This window comes from Myodes glareolus, chromosome 9 (genome assembly GCF_982192425.1).
Source record: "Myodes glareolus chromosome 9, mMyoGla1.1, whole genome shotgun sequence".
Taxonomy (NCBI): domain Eukaryota; kingdom Metazoa; phylum Chordata; class Mammalia; order Rodentia; family Cricetidae; genus Myodes; species Myodes glareolus.
In genome coordinates, this window is record NC_142034.1 from 18,698,280 (window position 1) to 18,719,862 (window position 21,583).

At 41.9% G+C, this 21,583-nt stretch overlaps 1 protein-coding gene across 1 annotated transcript in view; it reads left to right on the forward strand.

Moving 5' to 3' along the window:
* Nsf (N-ethylmaleimide sensitive factor, vesicle fusing ATPase) overlaps positions 1-21,583 on the forward strand; it is a 142,409-nt gene that overhangs the window by 80,422 nt on the left and 40,404 nt on the right. Inside the window, exons 9-13 of the mRNA XM_048445892.3 lie at positions 554-753; positions 8,713-8,878; positions 9,519-9,593; positions 10,033-10,220; positions 19,971-20,066. Of these exons, the coding sequence (XP_048301849.1) occupies positions 554-753; positions 8,713-8,878; positions 9,519-9,593; positions 10,033-10,220; positions 19,971-20,066 (725 nt within the window). The remainder of the gene's footprint in view (positions 1-553; positions 754-8,712; positions 8,879-9,518; positions 9,594-10,032; positions 10,221-19,970; positions 20,067-21,583) is intronic.

Here is a 21,583-nt window from a genome sequence, read left to right on the forward strand (position 1 = left end):
TGCCATCCATCTAGCCCTCAGGACTCTGTGCCCATCCGACCCACTCAACACTCTCGCTTCTTCTCCAAGTTTGTTCTGGCTGGTCGGCCCATTATCTTGTGATGAGGATGCAGTTCCCATAGCCCACTGTTTTGTGATAGATATATTTTCCATTAGAATTTCTGCAAGGCAGGCGTGCCTCCGGCTCTCAAAGGATAATGAAAAAGTAATAATTCCTAGTTAGATATTAAGTCAAAGAGACAGTTCCAGAGTAAAGTGTTCATTCTAAGTGAAGTTAAAGAGTTTTCCAAAAATCAGTAACTGGCAGCTTCTCTTCCTCCTTCAAATCTTACAGTGGTTAGGGCTCCTTTTTGGATTTTCTGTTCAAAAAAAATATATATAAGAGGCTTGACTGTTTACTCATGTCTGTCCTCGGCATGCAGCTGTTAATGTATAGAAGTGACATGGGTGTCTCATCCTGAGGTGCAGGTGTGTGTGAGTGAAGAAGGCAGACCCTCTGTTAGACGTCCTTGATTTCAGCGAGCTGACTAAGTCTGTCTCTTTTCCTTCCTAGGTTGTAAACACGTCAAAGGCATCCTGTTGTACGGACCCCCTGGTTGTGGTAAGACTCTCTTGGCTCGACAGATTGGCAAGATGCTGAATGCAAGAGAACCCAAGGTGGTCAATGGGCCAGAAATCCTTAACAAATATGTGGGAGAATCGGAGGCTAATATTCGTAAACTTTTTGCTGACGCTGAAGAGGAGCAAAGGAGGGTATGTGAGCATAAGACTAACATACTAGAAACTTAGTATGGCTTACATGACGAATGACACCCAGAGAAACGGAGATGGCCTGCCATCTGTATTTTGAAACAACTTGCAGGAAAATTTTAGTTGGTACCAATCGTTCCATACAGCATTGCCCTAGAGCAGTGGTTCTCAACCTATGGGTTACAACCCCTTTGGGGGCCAAATGACCTTTTCACAGGGGTCACATATCAGATATCCTGCATATCGGACATTTATATTACAGTTCACAACTGTAACAAAATTACAGTTATGATGAAGCAATGAAAGTAATTTTGTGATTGAGCACCACTGGCCTCAAGGTTCTGTGGGGCTAACGTGACATGAAGCTTTACTCCCCTGTTCAGAAACAGATACGTTTTCAAGTGATACTTTTGGACCACGCCGCTTCCAGATACTTGAGCTCCTTTGTCTTTTGGGAAAGGAGGAAAGTTAGGTCCATGAATAGACTTTAGGGTTTCTCCGTGTGTAAAGTCCCACAGTAAATCCCTCCGTCACACTGAGTCGGCTCAGCTGTGGAGCAGCTTCTGTCGGATTGTGGCATCACCAGCTCTTCCCACCTGTAATGAGATGGAAGCAGGCCGAGGTCATTCGGAGCCGAAGAGCTGCATTGAAATTGACAGCAAGTTTAAAAACTCAAAAGCTGCATTTGGGCCTTAGGAAAAAAGTTATTTAAAAAGCAGACCTGAGTTTCTTAACTGTGACGGTTGTTTGTATGTTGCTTTGACCACATCACAAGTTGCCCAGAGGTTTGGTTGTACATTCTGGGTGTGTTTCTGGGTAAAATAACTTTGAATGGGTAGGCCAAGTAAAGCAGATTGTCCTTTCAATGTGAGTGGACAATCTAAACAGAAACAAAGGAACTAGAAGCCACTGAATGACATTTTAAGAGTCTGAGAGAAAAATCTTTTTTTTTATTATTTTAATATGAGTTACTGAGCTGGGGGTATATTCAGTGGCAGAGCACTGTGTAAGGCCTAGGTTCAGTCATACTGCAAAAGTAAATGAACAAGTCTCTTGTTCACTTTAACACGTGAATGATGATGTGTTTCCTGTTATGAGGAGGCCAGGATGTTCGCTCTCTGTTTTCTTTGCTTTGTGTGACCAACCATGGAGTTACGATGTCAGTGGAACTCTTGCCTCGCTCGTCCACTTTAGTAACATCAGAATCTTCGTGAGCTCAGAGGGGAATAATTGCTAATGCTGTCATCTCAGAGATGGTGAAGTAGACATTACATCTTAGAGTTAAGAAAAGGCCCAGTGGACTTCGTGGTTACTGAAAGATAAAGTGAAGTTTAATATATTTTTAAGAATACATGCTTGTTGTTTGTTTGTTCTTTGGAAATTTAGAAAAAAGAGAAAACGTGAGGCAGCCATCCCTATAAACAGTGTCGACTGCTAAAAAAATACCTAAAAAGGTAAAATTGAGCTGAATGGGCCCTGATAGTTGTACACTAAACAAAGACGAGTTGAAATGTAGGCTAGAGGAGCAGCTCACAAAATCTCACTGTGAGCTTCCATGTAGCCACATAGATAACTTGGATACTGTTTTTAAATACACAGCTTAAATACGGCACTGCTAACAGTAAACCACGCTGGCCAAGAATCTCTAGGTAGAGACTGATGACACCCAGCCTCTTCTGGTATACCCAGCTAGTGACCCATGGAAGGGAAATGTCTGCTGCAGACGCCTCCCCTCTGTGACTCTGGACAGTCCAGGCTGACAGAGATAAGTACTTCCATATAGGTCAACTCGATAAATTTAGAACAGCCACTTTAGAAGTCTGTTGCCATGGGTTCAATAGCATTGGTCCTGTTTCTATGGGAAAAACTGCAACCGGTAAAAGCAGAATCAGAAGCTGATAAGTTGAAGAGGGTTGCAGTATGGAAAGTTCAGTCCCTTGGTACACTGTTAATTGATGATTCAGCTCTGTGGATCTGTGAATCTGAGTCCTAACTTACTATAATAAGAGCTTGCCATAAACTAATACTCTGTAAAACTTGATGCTATTGAACTGACTAGGTGGGGAAGGGGAACGGGTGGCAGGTCGCAGGGTTAGTAAGGCGCTGGAAAGGTCAGGATTATACTGACTTGTGTTTTGGACAGATTGCCCCTGTGATCAGTTTGTCAGACAGCATCTCGTAGTCTTCAGCATCCTTCTTGGCTAGGGGACGTCAGGGGTAGACAGTGACAGAAGTTGTGATGCCACACAGCTCAGGGCATGTAGACCAGGACATGCAGACAGTGTAGCTCCTTTCTGTTCCTTGACATTAGGCAGACAACCCTGGACATAAATACCCGTTTATATTTCAAACAGGGTCTCACTGTGTAGCCCTGGCTGGCCTGGAACTCACCATGTAGACCAGGCTGGCCTCAAACTTAGAGATTCACTTGCCTCTGTCTCCCATGCCCAGCCAGGGTATGAAGGTCTTTTAAAAATGTAAAGTCCTACAGTTTTTCAGTCACAAACAACCGTGTCCTGGTTTTGCACCGAGTTAATTATACTTCTGTGAAGAAGTGTGCTCTGGCAAAGCCAAGGTTGAAGATCCAGTTTTTCTGTGGGTGGAACAATGTCAAGTTTTTGGCATGGCTTTTTTTTTTTTAAGAAGCAAAGTATCATTTGTCTAGACATCTATTCAATATATATCGAACTGAGAAATGAAATGTTTTAAACTTAATCTAGTTTTAAAAATGTTTGTGGAAGGAGAATAATTTTGGTTTTAGCTTTGGCTTCCGAGACAGGGTTTCTCTGTTTAACAGCCCTAGCTGTCCTGGAACTCACTCTGTAGATCACAGTGACCTCAAACTCACAGAGATCCACCTGCCTCTGCCTCCTGAGTACTGGGATTAAAGGTGTGCGCTACTATACCCAGCTAATTTCTAAAACAGAGTTTCTTCACTGAGCCTACAGCTGCCTTTGGCTAGGCTTGCTGGCTGACAGGCTCCCAGGGTCTTCCTGCCTGCCTGTCTTGTCTGGGGTTTCAGATGCACACCACTGGCCAGCTTTACACAGGGGCTGGGATCTGAGCTGAGGTCTCGTTCTCCTGCAGTGAGCTCTCTGTCTACCGGGTCGTCTCCCCAGCCCCGTTCTTCATTTCAGTTGGCCTTTTTCTTTTTTGTTATAATTGCTGGAGGTTTTTTCTTCCATTAGGATGATTCTAATGTTTGTTTAGAAGTAAGCATGGTTCAAAATAGTTTTTAAAAAGATTTATTTATTTTATTTGATGTGTATTTGTAAGTTTGTGCCTGTATACATGTGTACCATATATATGTCTGGTGCTCCCAGAACCAGAACAAGGCACTGGATCCCATACAATTGGAGTTAACAGTTGTTTGTGAGATGCCACGTGTGTACTAAGAATCAAACCTGAATCCTCTACAAGAGCATTTACACATTTATACACACACACACACACACACACACACACACCCCACAGAAACTCCATTAGACAAAAATTAATATGTATTGTAAAGATTTAAAGAGAAGAAAATGTAGGTTACCATCAGTTTATGTAATGGGATGAATTTTTAAAAAGTAGTAGAAAACAATAAAAATAAAACTGATTTGACTGTTTGTGGTAGTTTGAATGTATTTAGCTCCCATAATCATAGTGAGGTGTGGCTTTGTTGGAGTAGGTGTAGTCTTGGTGTGGGGGTGGGCTTTGAAGTTTCCTATGCTCAGGACACTGCCCAGGGTGTCAGTCGACTTTCTGTTGCCTGCAAGATGTAGGACTCTCAGCTATTCCTCTGGCACCACATCTGCCCACATGCCATCATGTTCCCTGTCACCATGATAATGGACTGGACCTCTGAAACTATAAGCAAACTACCCAATTAAATGTTGTTGTTTTAATAAGAATTTGCCTGTGGTCATGGTGTCTCCTCACAGCAATAAGAACCTAAGACACTGTTTAGATACTAAAAGCAACGAGAACACTCACCTTCTACTTAGCAAGAAGTGTGCTGTGAATAACATTATGACAATAAAGGGCAAAGTGAAATAAAATATATACAAAATATGTTAATAGACTTAATTAAAAAGCATTTTTACAAATCAGAAATAAAAGACAAATCAAATAATAGAAAAGTAGCAGTGGTAAAAGATATATAATTTCTATTTTGGGTTGTGAGCCTAACCTTTAACTGCTGAGCCATCTTTCTAGCTCAAAAATATTTTTAAAATGTGCCAGCATTTTCAGTAATTAGAAATATGTGATTTAGAAGCAGAAAAGTCAGTTCCTAGTTCCATTGAAACCAACCAAACACACAGAAAAAAGATGCCACTATTGATTTGTCACGTTGGTAATTAGTTTTTAATGTTTTGGTATTTCTTACTTGTGAGAACTACCGAAATAGATAGTCCTGCATTGTGGAATTCTAAACTGATTTAAGGGGGACGGGAGGAGCCTGAGGATGTAACCCTAAATTTATCCCCAGAACCACAAAACAGCAGCACAAATTGTTTTAGAAAAGAATTTGACACTCTATTTTAAGGTCTTTAAAATAGTCAGTATACCTTTTAACCTAACAGTTATATATAGGAAGTAATTATGTATTTTGTCAAGAATTTATGTATGAAAATGTTAATTACAGCAACATATATAATTAGAAATAATTAAATATCTAACAGAAAGGAATTAATATAGAGTATGGTGGTTGAGCTACGAAACCAGTCATGATGAAATATTAGAGAGCTACTACTAATCATAATGTAGTTCTGGAAAAGCAAGCCAACTGAGAGTATTACATGGTATTACATTTTGGCTAGTTGACTATGGTGCTTATGATCTCTTCATGTTTTCCTATTTTTTCCCCAGATTTTCTCTAATTGTGTAGTTTGCAATTAGAGAGAGTGAGAGATTTTGGCGTACTCAGCCCTAAATGGAATGTCCATCAAACCATTCTCCTCCAGGCTCAAGGGTCAATAGGGAAGAGCGGCAGAAAGATTGTAAGAGCCAGAGGTGGTGGGTGACTCCACGGGAGCCATTTCCAGACATACTAGGGCTGATGCACACATGACAAAGAGACCATGACCGTATGCACAGGCCTGCTCAAGTTCACCGAGTAAAAAAGCTCTTCACAGCTGATGCCTGCTGGGAAAGAGCAAATCAGTTCTCTCTGATGGAACGCCACTGGGTGCACCAGCATGCTCCAGGGCAGGCCTGCACAGGAGAATTAGTCAACACAAAATGGACCCCATGCTGTGTGTGTGTGTGTGTGTGTGTGCTTTTTCTCTTGGCATTTTTTTTTTGCCTTAGTTTTTGTTGGTGGTGGTTTATTTTAACTTGTTTTTGTATTGTTTTTGTTTTGAGAGAAAGAAAGAACTTGCCAGGCGATGGTGGCATACACCTTTAATTCCAGCACTCGGGAGGCAGAGGCAGGCGGATGGATCTCTGTGAGTTCGAGACCAGCCTGGTCTACAAGAGCTAGTTCCAGGACAGGCTCCAAAAGCTACAGAGAAACCCTGTCTCAAAAAAAAAAAAAAAAGAAAGAAAGAAAGAAAAAAGAAAAAAGAAAGAAAGAAAGAAAAGAGAAAGAACTTGAAGTTGGGTGCATAGGATCTGGGTGGAGTTGGGGGAGGACAAAGAACGTGATCAAAATATTTTTCTCCTCTAGTTTCAGTGTTTTATTCTTAGCGTAAGATGAGGGTATGATAAATAAATAAATAATATCCAGACATAGGTGATGTATGCATTCAATTCCCTGTGCCTAAAAACTGATTAACATAAATTTTTACAGGTTAGAAAGAAATTTATTGTGATAATTACTCATTTTAAATTGAAAGTGAAATTTTATACATTGGTTTCAGCTTTATTAATGCCAGCCGTATCTCTTACATTATTTCATCATAAGGAAGAAACTGGTAAAAATGCTTTTATAGAGTACTCCAGATTCAGACAACAGTCTTCTCAAGACAGTAAAGCATAAGATGAGTTTTAAAAATCTGTTGCATACATCATCCTATTATTATTATTATTATTTATTATCTTTTTTTGAGCTAGGTTTCACTTCATAGCTCAGGCTGTACTTGAACTCACACCAAGTAGCACAGGCTAGCTAGCTTTCAACCAGTGATAGTCCTCTTGTCTCAAGCTTCCACATTTCCGGAATTAACTCGTAAGCTACCACATCTGACCTAATACCCTAATTTTACACACTTTTCTACCCCTGATTTTCTTTCTTTTTATTGTTTTTATTGAGCTATATATTTTTCTCTGCTTCCCTCCCTTCTCCCCCCCGCTTCTGCTCTCTTCCATGATCCCCAAGCGCCCAATTTACTCAGGAGATCTTGTCTTTTTCTACTTCCCATGTAGATTAGGTGAAAATAATCTTAATAAATAAAAGCAACACATTTTACTTTAAAACAGTTAGAACAAAAATAAGTACTTGAAGTTGTTTTCAAAGAGCAAGAAGTGTTTAAGAGAATACAAAGTGTGGTGAGCTCCCATTTTTAAAGCTAAAGTGTAGAAGTCTGTAGAGGCAGCTGGATGATGCCGTGGGTGGAGGACCCCCAACTCCCACAAGATAGAGGCAGCTGGATGATGTCGTGGGTGGAAGACCCCCAACTCCCACAAGATGTCTGCTCATCTCTTGTGATCCTCTCACACACATATGTGCATACACACACACCAAACCATAAATAACTGTAAGTCTAAAAAAATAGAAATCTATTTCAACATTAATAGCATTTATCTTTAGGTGATAAGAATAGTTTTTAACTTTATTTTTAATGGTTTTACAACTTTTGCTAAGTTAACACATTTTCTAAGATAAACATGCATTTCTTAATTTAATTTATTATAATTATTTTGTGTGTGTTTGTGTGCATGTATATGAGAGGAAGGTTCTTCCATTTGGGAGCCAGCATTCCGTCATAGAGGTTTCAGGGCTCTAATTGGGCCCTTGGACTCACCCATAAACCTCTCTTTTAAAATTGTGTGTGTGCATGTGTGTATGTATATGTGTATGTCTGTGTGTATATAAGTATATATATAAATATGAATATTCATATGCCATGGCATGTGTGTGGAAGTGAAAGGAAAACTCATGGGAATCAGTTCTTAGACTGTGTGGGTCCCAGGGATTGAATTTGGGTCAGCCTTTACCTGCTGAGCCATTCAGTGCCCCTTAAGCCTTTTGAAAGACTGCAATTTTACAGGCTGGATGTACTGAGGCAAAGGCAGGTGAATCAATGCTCCAGGCTAGCAAGCGATTCATAGAGAGACCTGTCTCAAACAAAACATACATCTCATGCCCCCAAAACAGGGGCTGTATTTTTTTTATCAGAAATTAATGAATTCTAACCATATCTAATCCTTTGGTTCACTATGCTTCTCACTTAATTTATATTATTTATATATATTTTCACGTTTAGATTATGTCCATTCTCTTCTGTTTTGTTATTCTTGGTTGTTCTTTTTAGTGTTAAACATAGAAAGTAAAAGAGTCGTGATTGGCATCAATTAATTCTATCTTTCAAAATAGTAGAGAGGATTTTGATTGCCTTCCAAATGAAGAAGTGTTACATGTTTGAACTGGTGGATGTATCAGTTACCTTGACCTGATCCTTACACATTGTATGCCACATTGAAATGTCATCACACCCCATACAGTGTGTTACAATGTATCAGTTAAAGTAGTAAGATGTTTTCTAGCATGTTCTCTCTGGTCCCTCACAGGAGGCTTAATTACTAAGTATAAATTCTAGAAAGCCCATGTTAATTTAAGCTAATGAATTATTAGCTGTTTTGCAATTCCAACACCTTTGAGAGGGCAACAACCATGATTTAATTTATACTCATCTATATTTATTAGCCAAAATGCACCAAAATAAACCTATAGAATGCTTTGGTTTGTGTTTCTTGATTAGTTTGTTTAATAATGCATTAGATTATGACCTTTAATATAACATCCTTCCTTCATAGCTTGGTGCTAACAGTGGCTTGCACATCATCATCTTTGATGAAATCGATGCCATCTGCAAGCAGAGAGGGAGCATGGCTGGTAGCACAGGAGTTCATGACACTGTGGTCAACCAGCTACTGTCCAAGATCGATGGTGTTGAGCAACTGAACAACATCCTCGTCATTGGTATGTCTGAGTAAAGGGCGATGTCTGCACGTTACCTTCTGGCTCGCCCAGCTGGACTTTGGGGCCTGCACTGCTCTCCTAGAGAGTTTTAACTGTTGTGCAGTCGGAGCTGCCGCTTAAGATGCTTTTTAGGAGGGAAAAACATTACTGCTTTATGGACATTGAATCACCACTTACAGGAGGGGAGACCTGCGAGCTGGAGAGGCCGTAACCCTCTCCTTTTAGCCACTTAACTTGCTCTCGCTGAATCTTATAAAAGACTTCTTTTTAAATGCACATTTCATTACAAAGTCTTGCAATGTTTTCTACTACATAAAAATATAAATGTTTTTAGTTCAGTGTTACTTGGTTTGTGTTTGACTTTTAGAAAGTTATCTTAGGATAGAAAATATTCTTATTCGGGGGGGGGAGTGTTCGAGAGAGAGTTTCTCTGTGTAGCCCTGGCTGTCCCAGAATTCACTGTAGACCAGGCTGGCCTCAAACTCAGAGATCCGCCTGCCTCCGCCTCCTAAGTGCTGGGATTAAAGGTGTGCGCCACCACTGTCCAGCTGGGAAGTGACTATTTTTACCTATACTGAAGTACATTTTATTTTACTTTAATTATGATTATTTGCTCACTGTTCTTAATATCTGCATTCAGGAATGACCAATAGACCAGATTTGATAGATGAGGCTCTCCTTCGACCTGGAAGACTGGAAGTTAAAATGGAAATAGGTAAATAAAGTAGATCATTGGTGTGGGTGCATGCGTGTGTGTATGTGTGTGTGTACATGTATGTGTGTGTGCTTGCATGTGGTGTGTGTGCATGTGTTTTCATGCAGTGTGCATGCATGCATGTATGTGTGTGTGGTATGTGTATATGCGTGGTGTGTGTGTGAGCGTATGTACATGTCTGTAGTGTGTGTGTGTATGTGTGTATGTGAGTGCATGTATGTATGTGATGTATGTGCATATGGATGGTGTGTGGTGTGTGTGAGGGAGGGTGTGGCACACACCTGTGTTTTCACATGTGGTTTCAGAATTCATTAATGAGAGCAACAGCATATTAAATAATGCTCACTGTCAGATTAGCCGGGAGAAAAGCCTTAGGATTGCAGCCGTATCCTCTGATGAACCCTGAAGACCAGGAAAGTGTCTGCTTTTGTTTCCTCAGGCTTGCCAGATGAGAAGGGCCGACTGCAGATTCTTCACATCCACACAGCCAGGATGAGAGGGCACCAGCTGCTGTCTGCAGACGTGGACATCAAGGAACTGGCCGTGGAGACGAAGAATTTCAGTGGTGCCGAGCTGGAAGGCCTGGTGCGAGCAGCACAGTCCACGGCCATGAACAGACACATAAAGGTCAGGAAACTGAGTGAGCGGGCAGAGCCTACGGCCTGCGAGTGCCTGCCGCCGTTCTTTCTCTCATTACCACACAGGCCAAGGAGAGTAATGCCCACTTTTGGGGTCAAGAAAGGTGGAACAAGGGTTAATTGTCCACTGAAGGACAAATGGCAATGCCTGCCCAGTGGTGACCAGTGGTGGTAGTGGTTGCTACCGAGTGACAGACGGAAGATCACGAAGGTTGTTGTTTTGGACCTTTGTCCACTCTTAAGTTATAATGTATGTGTTAAAGAAGCCGAGTCGTCTGCCTCCAGGAGCTGTCTCACGCACTGAACATTGAATAACTGCTATTTTTCAAGTTTTGAGCTGGAGACCCAAGATGTGAATCTTGAACTTTTCCCTCAAGGGGTTCAGAGTCAGAAAAACGGACTAGTACAGTGTGTTAGTTCCTGATGTGTGTGCGCGCTACTAAGGGTTGAACTCAGGGCCTTAATGCATGTTTTGCAAGAGCTCTACCGCTGAGCTGCAGCCCTTTTTATTATGGTCTTGTTAATTTGCCCAGGCAGGCCTTGAGCTTGCTACATATCAGAGGCAAGCTTTGAGATTCCTGTGTAGCTGGGATTACAGGCAACTTCCACTATGCTTGGCGTAGTACAGCCACATTATAGATACTGTGGTAAAAATATGTATCAGGGGCCTTTTATTTTGCTAGGTACGGTTTGACAGATAAGTGTGCTTGGTCTTCCTCATGCTGCAGTTACTCCGTAGCCCCCAGTCTTCTGTCTCATCTCCTAACCGCTGACTCGCCTGTAGGAATACCACCTGGGTGTTTTCCCTGACCTCAGACAGAAGATTCTCGAACCACTTTCCCTTCTGCTCCTGTTTCTTTTTATCCAGTTCCCCAGGTTAAGATTGCAGAGTCACCTCTGCTGCACACCTGTGCCTATGTCAGGTCACCTGCTCATCAAGGGGTCTGTCCAGAGCCGTGGTTTTCCACTTCCTCTTCACTAACTGTCCTGGTTCAGATCCTTTTACCTTCACGGCAGCCATGTCTGCAAAGCAAGGGCATAGTCCCTCACCTGGGACTAACTGGCCCCTCCAGATGTTCCCCCAGTTTATCTCTACGTATTTCAGCCAAACTGAAATACTTACTGACTACCAAACTTTATTTTGTTTTAGCCTCCCTGTTCTTGCTGTTTGGTTTTTATTTTGTTATTCTTCTATGAACCTCTACACTCTTTGTTTACCAGGTATGTGCGATCTTTTTTGTTGTGCTTTTGTTTGTTTGTTGTATTTTCGAGACAGGGTTTCTCTGTGTAACAGCCCTAGCTGTCCTGGCACTAGTTCTGTAGACTAGGCTGGCCTCGAACTCACAGTGATCCACCTGCCTTTGCCTCCCAAGTGCTGGGATTAAAGGCATGCACTACCACTGCCCAGCACTTAAACCTTTTCTGATTTTCCCTTTCAAGAATGCCGTACTGTCTTCCTTCCGGAAGTAGTCACATATCATGTGTGATTCCTCCAGCTGACTTTGACTCCAGATAGTTTATCAGGCAGGTGTGGGTCTCAGTGAGAAAGGCACGAAGCGTGCAAGCCTTATGACCTGAATTGATCTCCAGACCCATGCAAAGGCAGAAGAGAACCAAGTCCACAAAGTTCACATGGATTGTCACCCCCCACACACATACACACTAATATTTTAAAAATGTAAATAAGAAACAGGTTTCTTACTTACTGTACTTGGTGGCTATGATCTTATAGCCTAGTAGTTGGTGGCTAAAGCAAAAGATTTGCTTAGGTTTAAGGCCTGCTTGAGGTACAGACCAAGTACCAAGCCAGCCAGGATTACATAGCAAGATTCTGTTTCAATACCCCCCTCAAAAGAAAAAGTTTATTTAGTACCAGCTATATGCCATATGTACACGGAGTTAGAGCTATAACTGCAAAGAATTTAATTGCTATGAATTAAATTGTATATGAATAAATGCTACTGTTGATCAGCATTTATTCATATACAAGAATAGAAAATATGCCAGGCAATAGTGGTGCAGACCTTTAATCTCAGCACTTGGGAAGCAGAGGCAGGCAGATCTCCGGATCTCTGTGAGTTCAAGGCCAACCTGATCAACAGAGCAAGTTCCAGGACTGTAGGCAGAGATTGCTCATTTGTTTCCCAGCCTCCCAGACCCAAAATAATCACACAGAAACTATATTAATTAAAACACTGCTTGGTCAGTTAGCTCATGCATATTTCTAGCTAACTCTTATATCTTGAATTAACCCATTTCTATTAATCTATATATCACCACAAGGCTTACAGTTTACCAGTAAGGTGCATATATCTCCTTCAGCAGTTACATGGCGTCTCTGTGACTCCACCTTCTTTCCTCCTCTCTCTGCTTGGAATTCCCACCTTATTCTATTCTGCCCTGCTATAAGCCAAAGCAACTTTATTCATTAACCAGTGGTAACAGAACACATTCACAGCATATAAAGGGGAATCCCACATCACCTCTCCTTTTCTGTCTAATTAAAAAGAAAGGTTTTAACTTTAAATTAGCAAGATTACATACAACAAAACAGTTATCAAGCAAGAATTATAGTTAAAATATTTAGTTCATTCACATTTTGCAAATTAAGGAAAATACTCTATCATCTATTCTATCTTTGTGAGCCTGAAGTTTTATAATTATAGCTATCTTTCTTTAACTCCATTAAAAACTTCAGAAGGATACAATATTACCTAAGTAAGCAGGAAGTGCATTGTAAGTAACTTCCAAAAACTCTAGAATTGACAGAGACATCTTGCTGAGTGGACAGTCACTCAAAGTTTTTCTGTAACATTGGGACTTCCATCTTTAGCCTACAGGCCCATAGTATCTAGCAGACTTTTCCATGAAGCAGGAAATTTCAAAGACAGTTCTGCTTATATTGGCAGTTTGTCAGTTACTTTCTTCTGTGACCTGCATAATGTCTGGCAGACTCTTATGAAGCAGGAACCTTGAAGGATGGTCTCACCTTTAGGCAAGTTCAGCAGTCATTTCTCTGTGGGTCCTGCATGTCCAGTTCATACAGCATAACTTCAAGAAGTCCAGGCAAGAGCAGTTTCTTGCCCAAATGGTTAGCAAACTCCATAAGGAATTCTTGCCTTTCTCTATTCTACCTTGCTGTTAGCCAAAGCAACTTTATCTATTAACCAATGGTAACAAAACAAATTCACAGCATACAGAGGGAAATCCTACATCACAGGACATCCAGACAGAGAAACCAAGTCTCAAAAACAAACAAACAAACAAACAAAAGAAAATGCAAGAATAATGCATGGTAAAGGAAATGATGAGGCTTCTGATGTGATCAGCTCGCAGGATGAGAGAAGCCTTCCCGGAGGAATTTTCCAGAAGGATGTGTGAAGGGGACGTTTTCTGAGGCACAGGGGCACAAATAACAGGGTAGGTTAGAGTGACTTCATATCTCTTGGGCATGAAGGTTAGTGGAGGGGAGCTGGAAGGCAGTGCTGGGAAAGTCAGGAGATGAGAAAGAAGGATGCGCAGAGAGCCTTTCATTCTCTCGGAGAAGGGCAGAGTCTGTGCTGTGAGCAGTGTGAATTCTAAGAATAGTGGTGACATGGTATTGAAACATAAGGTCTCTCTGGCAGCCGTGTCAAGTGGGAGTGAAGTTGGTGACACAGGACGAAACATAGGGACTTAGATCAGGCAGGAAGTAACAGACCGAAGAGTGAGGTTGAGGATGCTGTCACTGTGTAGGGGCATCCTGTCGCTGGTGCTAGACCTCACTTGACCAGGCCCAGCCAACCACTAGTTCTTCTGAATAAAACTTCAAAAATACAGTCATGTCCACTAACTCTTTATTTGTGGCTGTATTTATGCTATAATGGCAGAACTTATTTTGCAGTCAAATTCTATGTGAACTGTAAAGACTTTTGCAGAAAAGGGTTCCTTGTCAGTATTCTAACTTTTAAGTCCACATCTTATTCATCTTGGAAATCCCACAGTTCCCTTAAACACCTAGCACATAGTACATGTAGTTTTTTAAATTTTTATCGAATGTCTCTATTTGTGTGTGTGTGTGTGTGTGTGTGGTAGGAGGTTGGGCAGTAAGTACCTTTTACTTGCTGAGTCTTCTCACCATCCATGTATGTTTTGTAAGGAAGTAAACCTATGTATGTATTATTTTTAAAAGTGTCATTTATTATTTGTGTTTATGAGAGAACAAAAAAGAGAGGAGGTGTGGGATGCTCACACGCTAGGGCACTTGTGTGTAGGTCATGGACAGCCTTGCAGAAATTGTTTCTCTCGCAGCTGTGTGTGTGGTGTGGGTCCAGAGGGCGTTAAGGTCCTCAGGCTGCACATCCGGCTCCTTCACTGGCTGGGTTGTCACGCCGGCCCAATATATGTGTTCTTAGCCAAACTCTGTCCATGTGCATAATTTCCCTACACAGCAGCAGGGACCCTTTAGCCCGATTTCCCAAAGGTGTAGACAGTGTGAGGATATAGTATTGGGCCTGGATAATATAGCTCCATCTAGCCATGATGATCCTGTTTTGTTCTCATTCTTCCTCCTTGATATAAACAGTATAAATTAAGGGGCCAGTGAGGTGACTCAGTTGGTGAAAGTGCTTGCTGCCAAGCCTGACAACCTGAGTTCTACCTCCAGAATCTACCTGGTAGAAGGAGAGAAGTAATTCCTGTAAGTTGTCCTCTGACCTCCACAAGCACATATTGTCATGTGTGCCCACCACACATACACACCATATACACACACACTAATTGTATATATGTGTGTGTGTGTGTGTTGTGTGTGCGTACATTTTTTTTCTCATTAAAGACAGGGTTTCTCTGTGTAGCCCTGGGTGTTCTAACACTCACTCTGCAGACCTTGTTGGCTTCAAACCCAGAGATCCACCTGCTTCTGCCTTTGAAGTGCTGGAATTAAAGGTGTGAGCCACCACACTACTGGTTCACTAATAATAAATTTAAGAAATAAAATGTAAAAGTTGGTTAGAATTTTAAAACACCTATAGCATTCAGTAATTTATTATGATATTCAAGTCTTCAGGGCACAAAAATCAAATTTTATTTCTATATCCTTTTCAAAACATTTGGGCGAAAGCAAAGATTGAGCGTGGCCGACAAGACAAGCCTTCCTGGTGGGCAGTAGTTTTAGGTTCCCTGAAACAGGCAGGACGTCCTGAACTGCCTGGTGCGTGTGTCCTTGTACTTGAACGCATGCTCTTGCTCAGCTCACCCCCACATGACATTTGGTTGTCGCGAGGGATTTCTGCTTCAGGTGGAGAAAACTCCTAACCCGGATTTCTTCTCGGATCTGCTGAAAGGACTGATAGGTGAGGTCCAGCTGGAGCAGCTCCCTGGGCTGCGTTTGTGAGCTTCTGTATTCTCCTTTCTGTAGACCTTTTGGCTGACTAAAGCCATTCTTCCCTTAATTTCGGAGGACCGATAAGAGCCTGCAGAGGTCAGGTTTAGAAGGTTACAAAGCGTAAGGGTGAGCACTCGATATTTGCTGGTGTTGAAATATGAGCTTATGAGTTTGTGTCTGAGCTGGAAGGTGTTGCTGCCTCTGTATTGATTAGCCAACACGAGTAAAATGCAGAAAATAGCTTATTTATGCAACCAAAATGGGAAAAAAGGTTTTTTGAATGAGTAGAAGTTCAGGATTGTAGAGTTTTAAAGATAAAATTGTGTTTATTGATAAAATAGTAGGCATTAGCTAGGAAACACCGCATTTATTTTAATGAACAAGCAGAAATAATTTGGCAGTAGAATATTATTTACAGTTAGGTAACTTTAAAATTTCCTGCAGTTCCTAAAGACAGTTTTTTCTCCTCCCCCCACTCCTTGCCATTTTAATTCATTTATAATCTTCTGTTGTTGTTGACACAGTGTCCCATCTTCTGTCTGTCTTCACTGTGTAGTTCAGGCCGACCTAGAGCTCTCTCCTCCTGCCCCAGCCTCCCGAGTGTTGGCACTGCACATATAAGCTACAATGTCTGGCTTAAATTATATATATGACATATAAGAATTAACCGTATTTATAGGCTAATTTTAGTACATGTATGCAGTGTACAATGAGAGGACTGGGATAGCTGGCATACTTACGCGCTTCTTGGTTTGGGGAACATTCAGAATCTCTGTACCAGCAGTTTTGAAGTAAGCACTAGTAAGCCATCCCTGAGAACCACCCTCTGCATCCCCACACATCCAAGGCCTCTAGGAACCACTGTGTTTGTATTTTTAGGCAATGTCTCAGTAGATCAGGCTGGCCTCAAACTCTAGAGCCTCCTGCCTCAGGCTCTTTAGTTGCTAGGTCCCTGTGGGTACTGCCTTTAGGGAAAACTAAGATATCACCCCAGGGGCTTGTGAGAAAAGCAAGCCCTCCAGCTTCTTACTTGGCGATGGGAATTCTTCCTCCTACACATGCCCTTCCTCCAGGGCCCTTGTCATGTTCTTTAGGGTTTCTACATCCCAACCCAAAAGCTCCAACAGCCCTCCGTCCCCTTCTGCTCTCTAGAGTTAGCCAGCGCTCGGCATCCACCTCTGCCACATGCTTCTTCACATTCGCATTCATAGACATACTTACATATAGGAAGGGCATATGTATAATTGTACTGAGATTGCTATTTTTCATTGTCCAGTGTTTGGAAAACATTGCATGTCAGTACGTCTGATGTCCCTACATTATTTTGGACTGATGTGTATTCTAGAACAGTACCACATAAAAGATTGCTAGACTGGGCACGGTAGTGAACCCCTGTGGAAAATGGTAATAGGAAGTCCACTCAGGCCCAGGAGTTTGAGGCTGGCCTGCACAAACCACAGGACCAGAGAACATGCACATATGATTTCATGCTTTAGTTTTAGTTTTTTTGGGCACTCGATAAATATAACGAATGAATGCACTAGTAATCTATTTAACATTAAATTCTTTCTGGCTGTGACTGTTTCAGAATCCTGTCAGAACAGTGCCTGTCTGTCTCCTTATCCAGTAAGAGAGCTGTTTTCTAGAAGGGACATCTATTTGTGTTTGTGGATACTGGTTTCATTGTCTCCTGATAGTGCCAGCGAGAACCATCACACCAGTTCTGTTCCAGGTTACGGGCTTGTTTTTGTTTCTCAGAAAGGCTCTGGGACTTCATCTTCTTCTTTGATGTTCAGTGGGTTTGCCCCAGTGTGTCTAGACAGGCTGGATCTCCTTCTATTGATCCCGATCAGCACTCATTTAGCTGCAAAGACACACCTTTCTTCAGCTGTGGGAAATTTCCCCTCCCCTTTTAGTGTGTCTTCTGTATTAATTTGTCTGTCTGTCCTCTGCTTCTAAGACTGTTTAGGTGAGTGGCAGATTTTCCTTGCGTTTTCATCTTTCTTGCGTCTGTCACTTGTTGGAATTTGGAGCAGAAAAGGAAATGAATACAATTGTTCTGTTTGCCCTTCTTGATTCAGTTTCCTAACATAATTCTTTTTATCCCTCAAGGCTGAGTTTTTCTTTTTAAATGTCTATTGTGTGTGTATGTGTGTGTGTGTGTGTGTGAGAGAGAGAGAGAGAGAGAGAGAGAGAGAGAGAGAGCAGTCTGTTCCTAAAGGAACATGACTCATATTTTATAATATCGATGAAAGGCTGATATGTGCCTAACATAGTTTTCTTTTATAGTCACTGTTTTTTTTTAAATGCCATTTTAAAAAAGCCATGATATTGATTTAAAAATGAAATTCTCTTGCTTTGTGCTATTGGGAGTGCGCCCAGTCACATTAGAAAAATGTGTTGCTATCTTAATCACTCATCAGGTCCGGGCAGCTCCAAGTGCCGAGAGAGGCCTCGATGCATCTCCAGATGTGCAAGTGTCAGCTCCAGGTGCAGGGAGCAGAGGACTTGGGGCTGGCACGTAGGTTCTTCAGTACGAATCAGTCTCCTGGACTAACTCATGGATCTTAAAGTCAGCTCAGACCAGAGTCATCTGTGGCACCTTCTAAAGCACGATTAATAAAAAATCAGAGAGAGAAATTGGGGTTCAATCTGAAGATCTGAAAAGCAAAACAGCCAGCCGCTGGCTCTTATCTTGACCTCAATCTAAAATGGCGATCCTGCCTCCTGGAATCTCAGAATGAGACTGTGTGTGAGAGCTGTCTCCCCTGTCTTATATTCCTCTCTAGGACTGGGATTAAAGACATGCACCACCTGGTTTCTATGGCAACTAGTGTGGCTACTAGAATTAAAAGTGCGTGTCACTGTGGTTACTGGGATTAAAGGTGTGTGGTACCATGACCTGGTCTATAAGGCTGACCAGTAGGACTGTTTTACTCTCAGATCTTCAGGAAGTCTTTATTAAAATACAATTGAAATGCCACTAAAACCTTCTAAAACTAAAGATGCGTGGGCCCTCCACTGAACTGTTCAATGTCGTGCAGGGTGGGGCTGCTGGCATCTGCATGTTTGCAAAGACTCTCAAGGGCATCCTGATGTGCAGCCAAGGCTGGGCATCATTGACCCTCAGTATTTCCTTATGTGTTAAAATAGAGGTAACCTTAGCTATTTTAATTGCACATTTCAGTGATATTAAATACTTAATATTAGTTATAAATATTAAATCATAATGTGCAGCCATCACCACCACCTATATTCAGAACTCTTTTCATCTTGTAAGTCTGAAACTTTGTGTCTATAAAGAAAGTAACTCTATTCTCATCAGCTCCCAACACAGGGTAACCATGGCTTCACTTTCTGTAGGACCTTGGGTTCTCTATGTAATTCAAGTGGAATCACACAGTGTTTGTCTGTTTATGACTGGGTTGTCTCCATTAACACAGTGTCTTCAAGGTCATCTGTGTTGTATGATGCTCAGATTTTCTTTCTAAGGCTGAATCGTACTCCACTGGGTGTCCTTACCAGGCCTGGCTGTCTGTGCATGTGTTGGTGAACATCTGCACTGTTTCCTCATCTCCACTGCCCTGCTCCATGCTCTTGTGAACATTGCTGTAAAATGCCTAAGACCCAGTTCCTGCTCTCTGGGTATACATCAAAGGAGACGCGGTTGGATCATGAGGCAGTCTCAGTTTTCTTTTTTTTTTTCACCTGAGACAGGGTTTCTCTGTGTAGCCCTGGCTGTGCTGGAACTGGCTCTGTCGAACAGACTGGCCTTGAACTCACAGAGATCCACCTGCCTCTGCCTCCTGAGTGCTGAGATTAAAGACATGCACCACCATGCATGGCCTCAGTCCTGGCTTTATTTTTGTGAGGAGCTTTTGTGTTTTCCGTTTCTGTCGACAGCCCTAGGGCTCTGGCTTCTCCAAACCCTTGCCATCACTTATTTTCTGACTTGTTTTGTTTGGCTGAGTTTTTTTTGTAGTCATAGCTGCCCTGTGACTATAGGGTGAAATTTCATTGTGTTTTTTTGTTATGTGGGGGTTTATAAACAGGGTATTGGTATGAATCCCATACTGGCCTTGAACTTACCACCTTCTTGCCTTAACCTCCTAACTGCTGGCATGCACCACACTTCACAGGCTGACGTTTGTCCGTGTCCATTGTCTCCTCCCTTAGAGAAACTCTCTGTTCAGGTACCTAGTTTTTGTTGCCGGGTTTTAGGAGCTGTATTTATCCTAGCTCTCAGACCCTTTAACATATGTGATTTGCAGGTATTTGAGAATTTTATATGTGAAAATATTCTTTTAACTCTTCTGTTCTTAGGCTGGGAATACTGCTAAGTTTTCTAAATTCTTTTGTTTTATTTCTTCTCAGGCCAGTACGAAAGTGGAAGTAGACATGGAGAAAGCAGAGAGTCTGCAGGTGACAAGAGGAGACTTCCTGGCTTCTTTGGAGAATGACATCAAACCGGTGAGTGTGCATGAGTGTGCACGAGTGGGTGTGGCCCACAGCGTGATGACTGCTACTATGGAAGAGGGCAAGTGCCCTTCTGCCTTGTGCTTCGGGACCTGTTGTTCCCCATGGCTTTCTTTACACCCTGAGAGATCTTACCGTAGTCCCCTCAGCAGAATACTGATGGCTCGGCCTTCGACCAGTCCTTCCTGTAAGAGATCTTACTGTCTTACAAGGCCGCCCATTCAGCTTTGAGGTTTTCTGTTTCTTGGTTCTTCGTAGAACTTAGTAGTCTTTCAGGTTTTTACATAACCTCAAGCTCCAGCTACCTAATTTCAGTCCTTCCTTCCCATGTCAGCTGCCATGACATTGAGAATGAACCCTCGGGAATCGAGACAATGGCTCGACAGTTAAGTGTGTGCTGCTCTTACAGAGAACCCAAGTCAGTTTCCAGCACCTATCAGGCAGCTCACAGCAACCTGATCCAGGGCCAGGGGATCCAGTGCCCCCTCTGGCTCCAAGGGCACTGCATACACATGGCATTCACACACACTCCCACACATGTGTCCACACAGACACATGTACACTTACACATGAATAAATAATAAAATGAAATTTGACAAAGAAAAGAAGAGAAAATGCACACTCATCTCTTGCCCTTTCTCACTCCCTGCCTCCCCACGTCTCCAGAACATCTCAGTTTGTGCTCAACACCCCCTCTGGCTGCTGTAGTTTCTAAGATTCTTAACCATCCTAGATACTTTTGGGGACAAATGCTAGATTGTCTTAAAATGCACTGAAATCAATCATGATTAGAGCTGGAAAATGTGTTCAACTCATTATTATTATTAAGTTCAACTCATTATTCTATAAAATAACCAGCCACTAACATTTGAGTCACCATTGTTTGGAACCCAATGAAAACTGGTGAAAAGCCTAGGGCATATGTGTGTGTGTACACAAGTATTATGTAGCTAGGTATTTTGTCCCTTTGAAATTTTTGTTGTTTTTTTCAAGTCAGAGTTTGACTATATAGCCCTGATTGTCCTGGAACTCATTTCTGTAGCCCAGGCTAGCCTCGAACTCAGAGATCCGCCTGCCTCTGCCTCCTGAGTGCTGGGATTAAAGGTGTGCCCCACCACAACCTGACAAATATTTTTTTCTTTATCATAGAAAATGATGGGTTGGGCTGGAGAGATGGCTCAGGGGAGATCTCTGCCCTCTTTCCCAGAGATCCAGAGTTCAATTCCCAGCAACCACATGGTGCCTCACAACCACCTATAATGAGATCTGATGCCCTCTTCTGGCTTGCAGGCATACATCCAGGCAGAACACTAAATACATAATAAATCTTTAAAGAAAAAAGAAAGAAAAGAAAAGAAAAGAAAAGAACATGATTTGTTACATTGTGATCTCTTCATACACGTATATTTAGAGCTTTTATCATCATTCTTAAATGAATCTCAGGTACACAGAATTATACTAATCTTTCTGATTTTTCATCTTGTTTTATTTTATTTTTGGTCTTTAAAGAC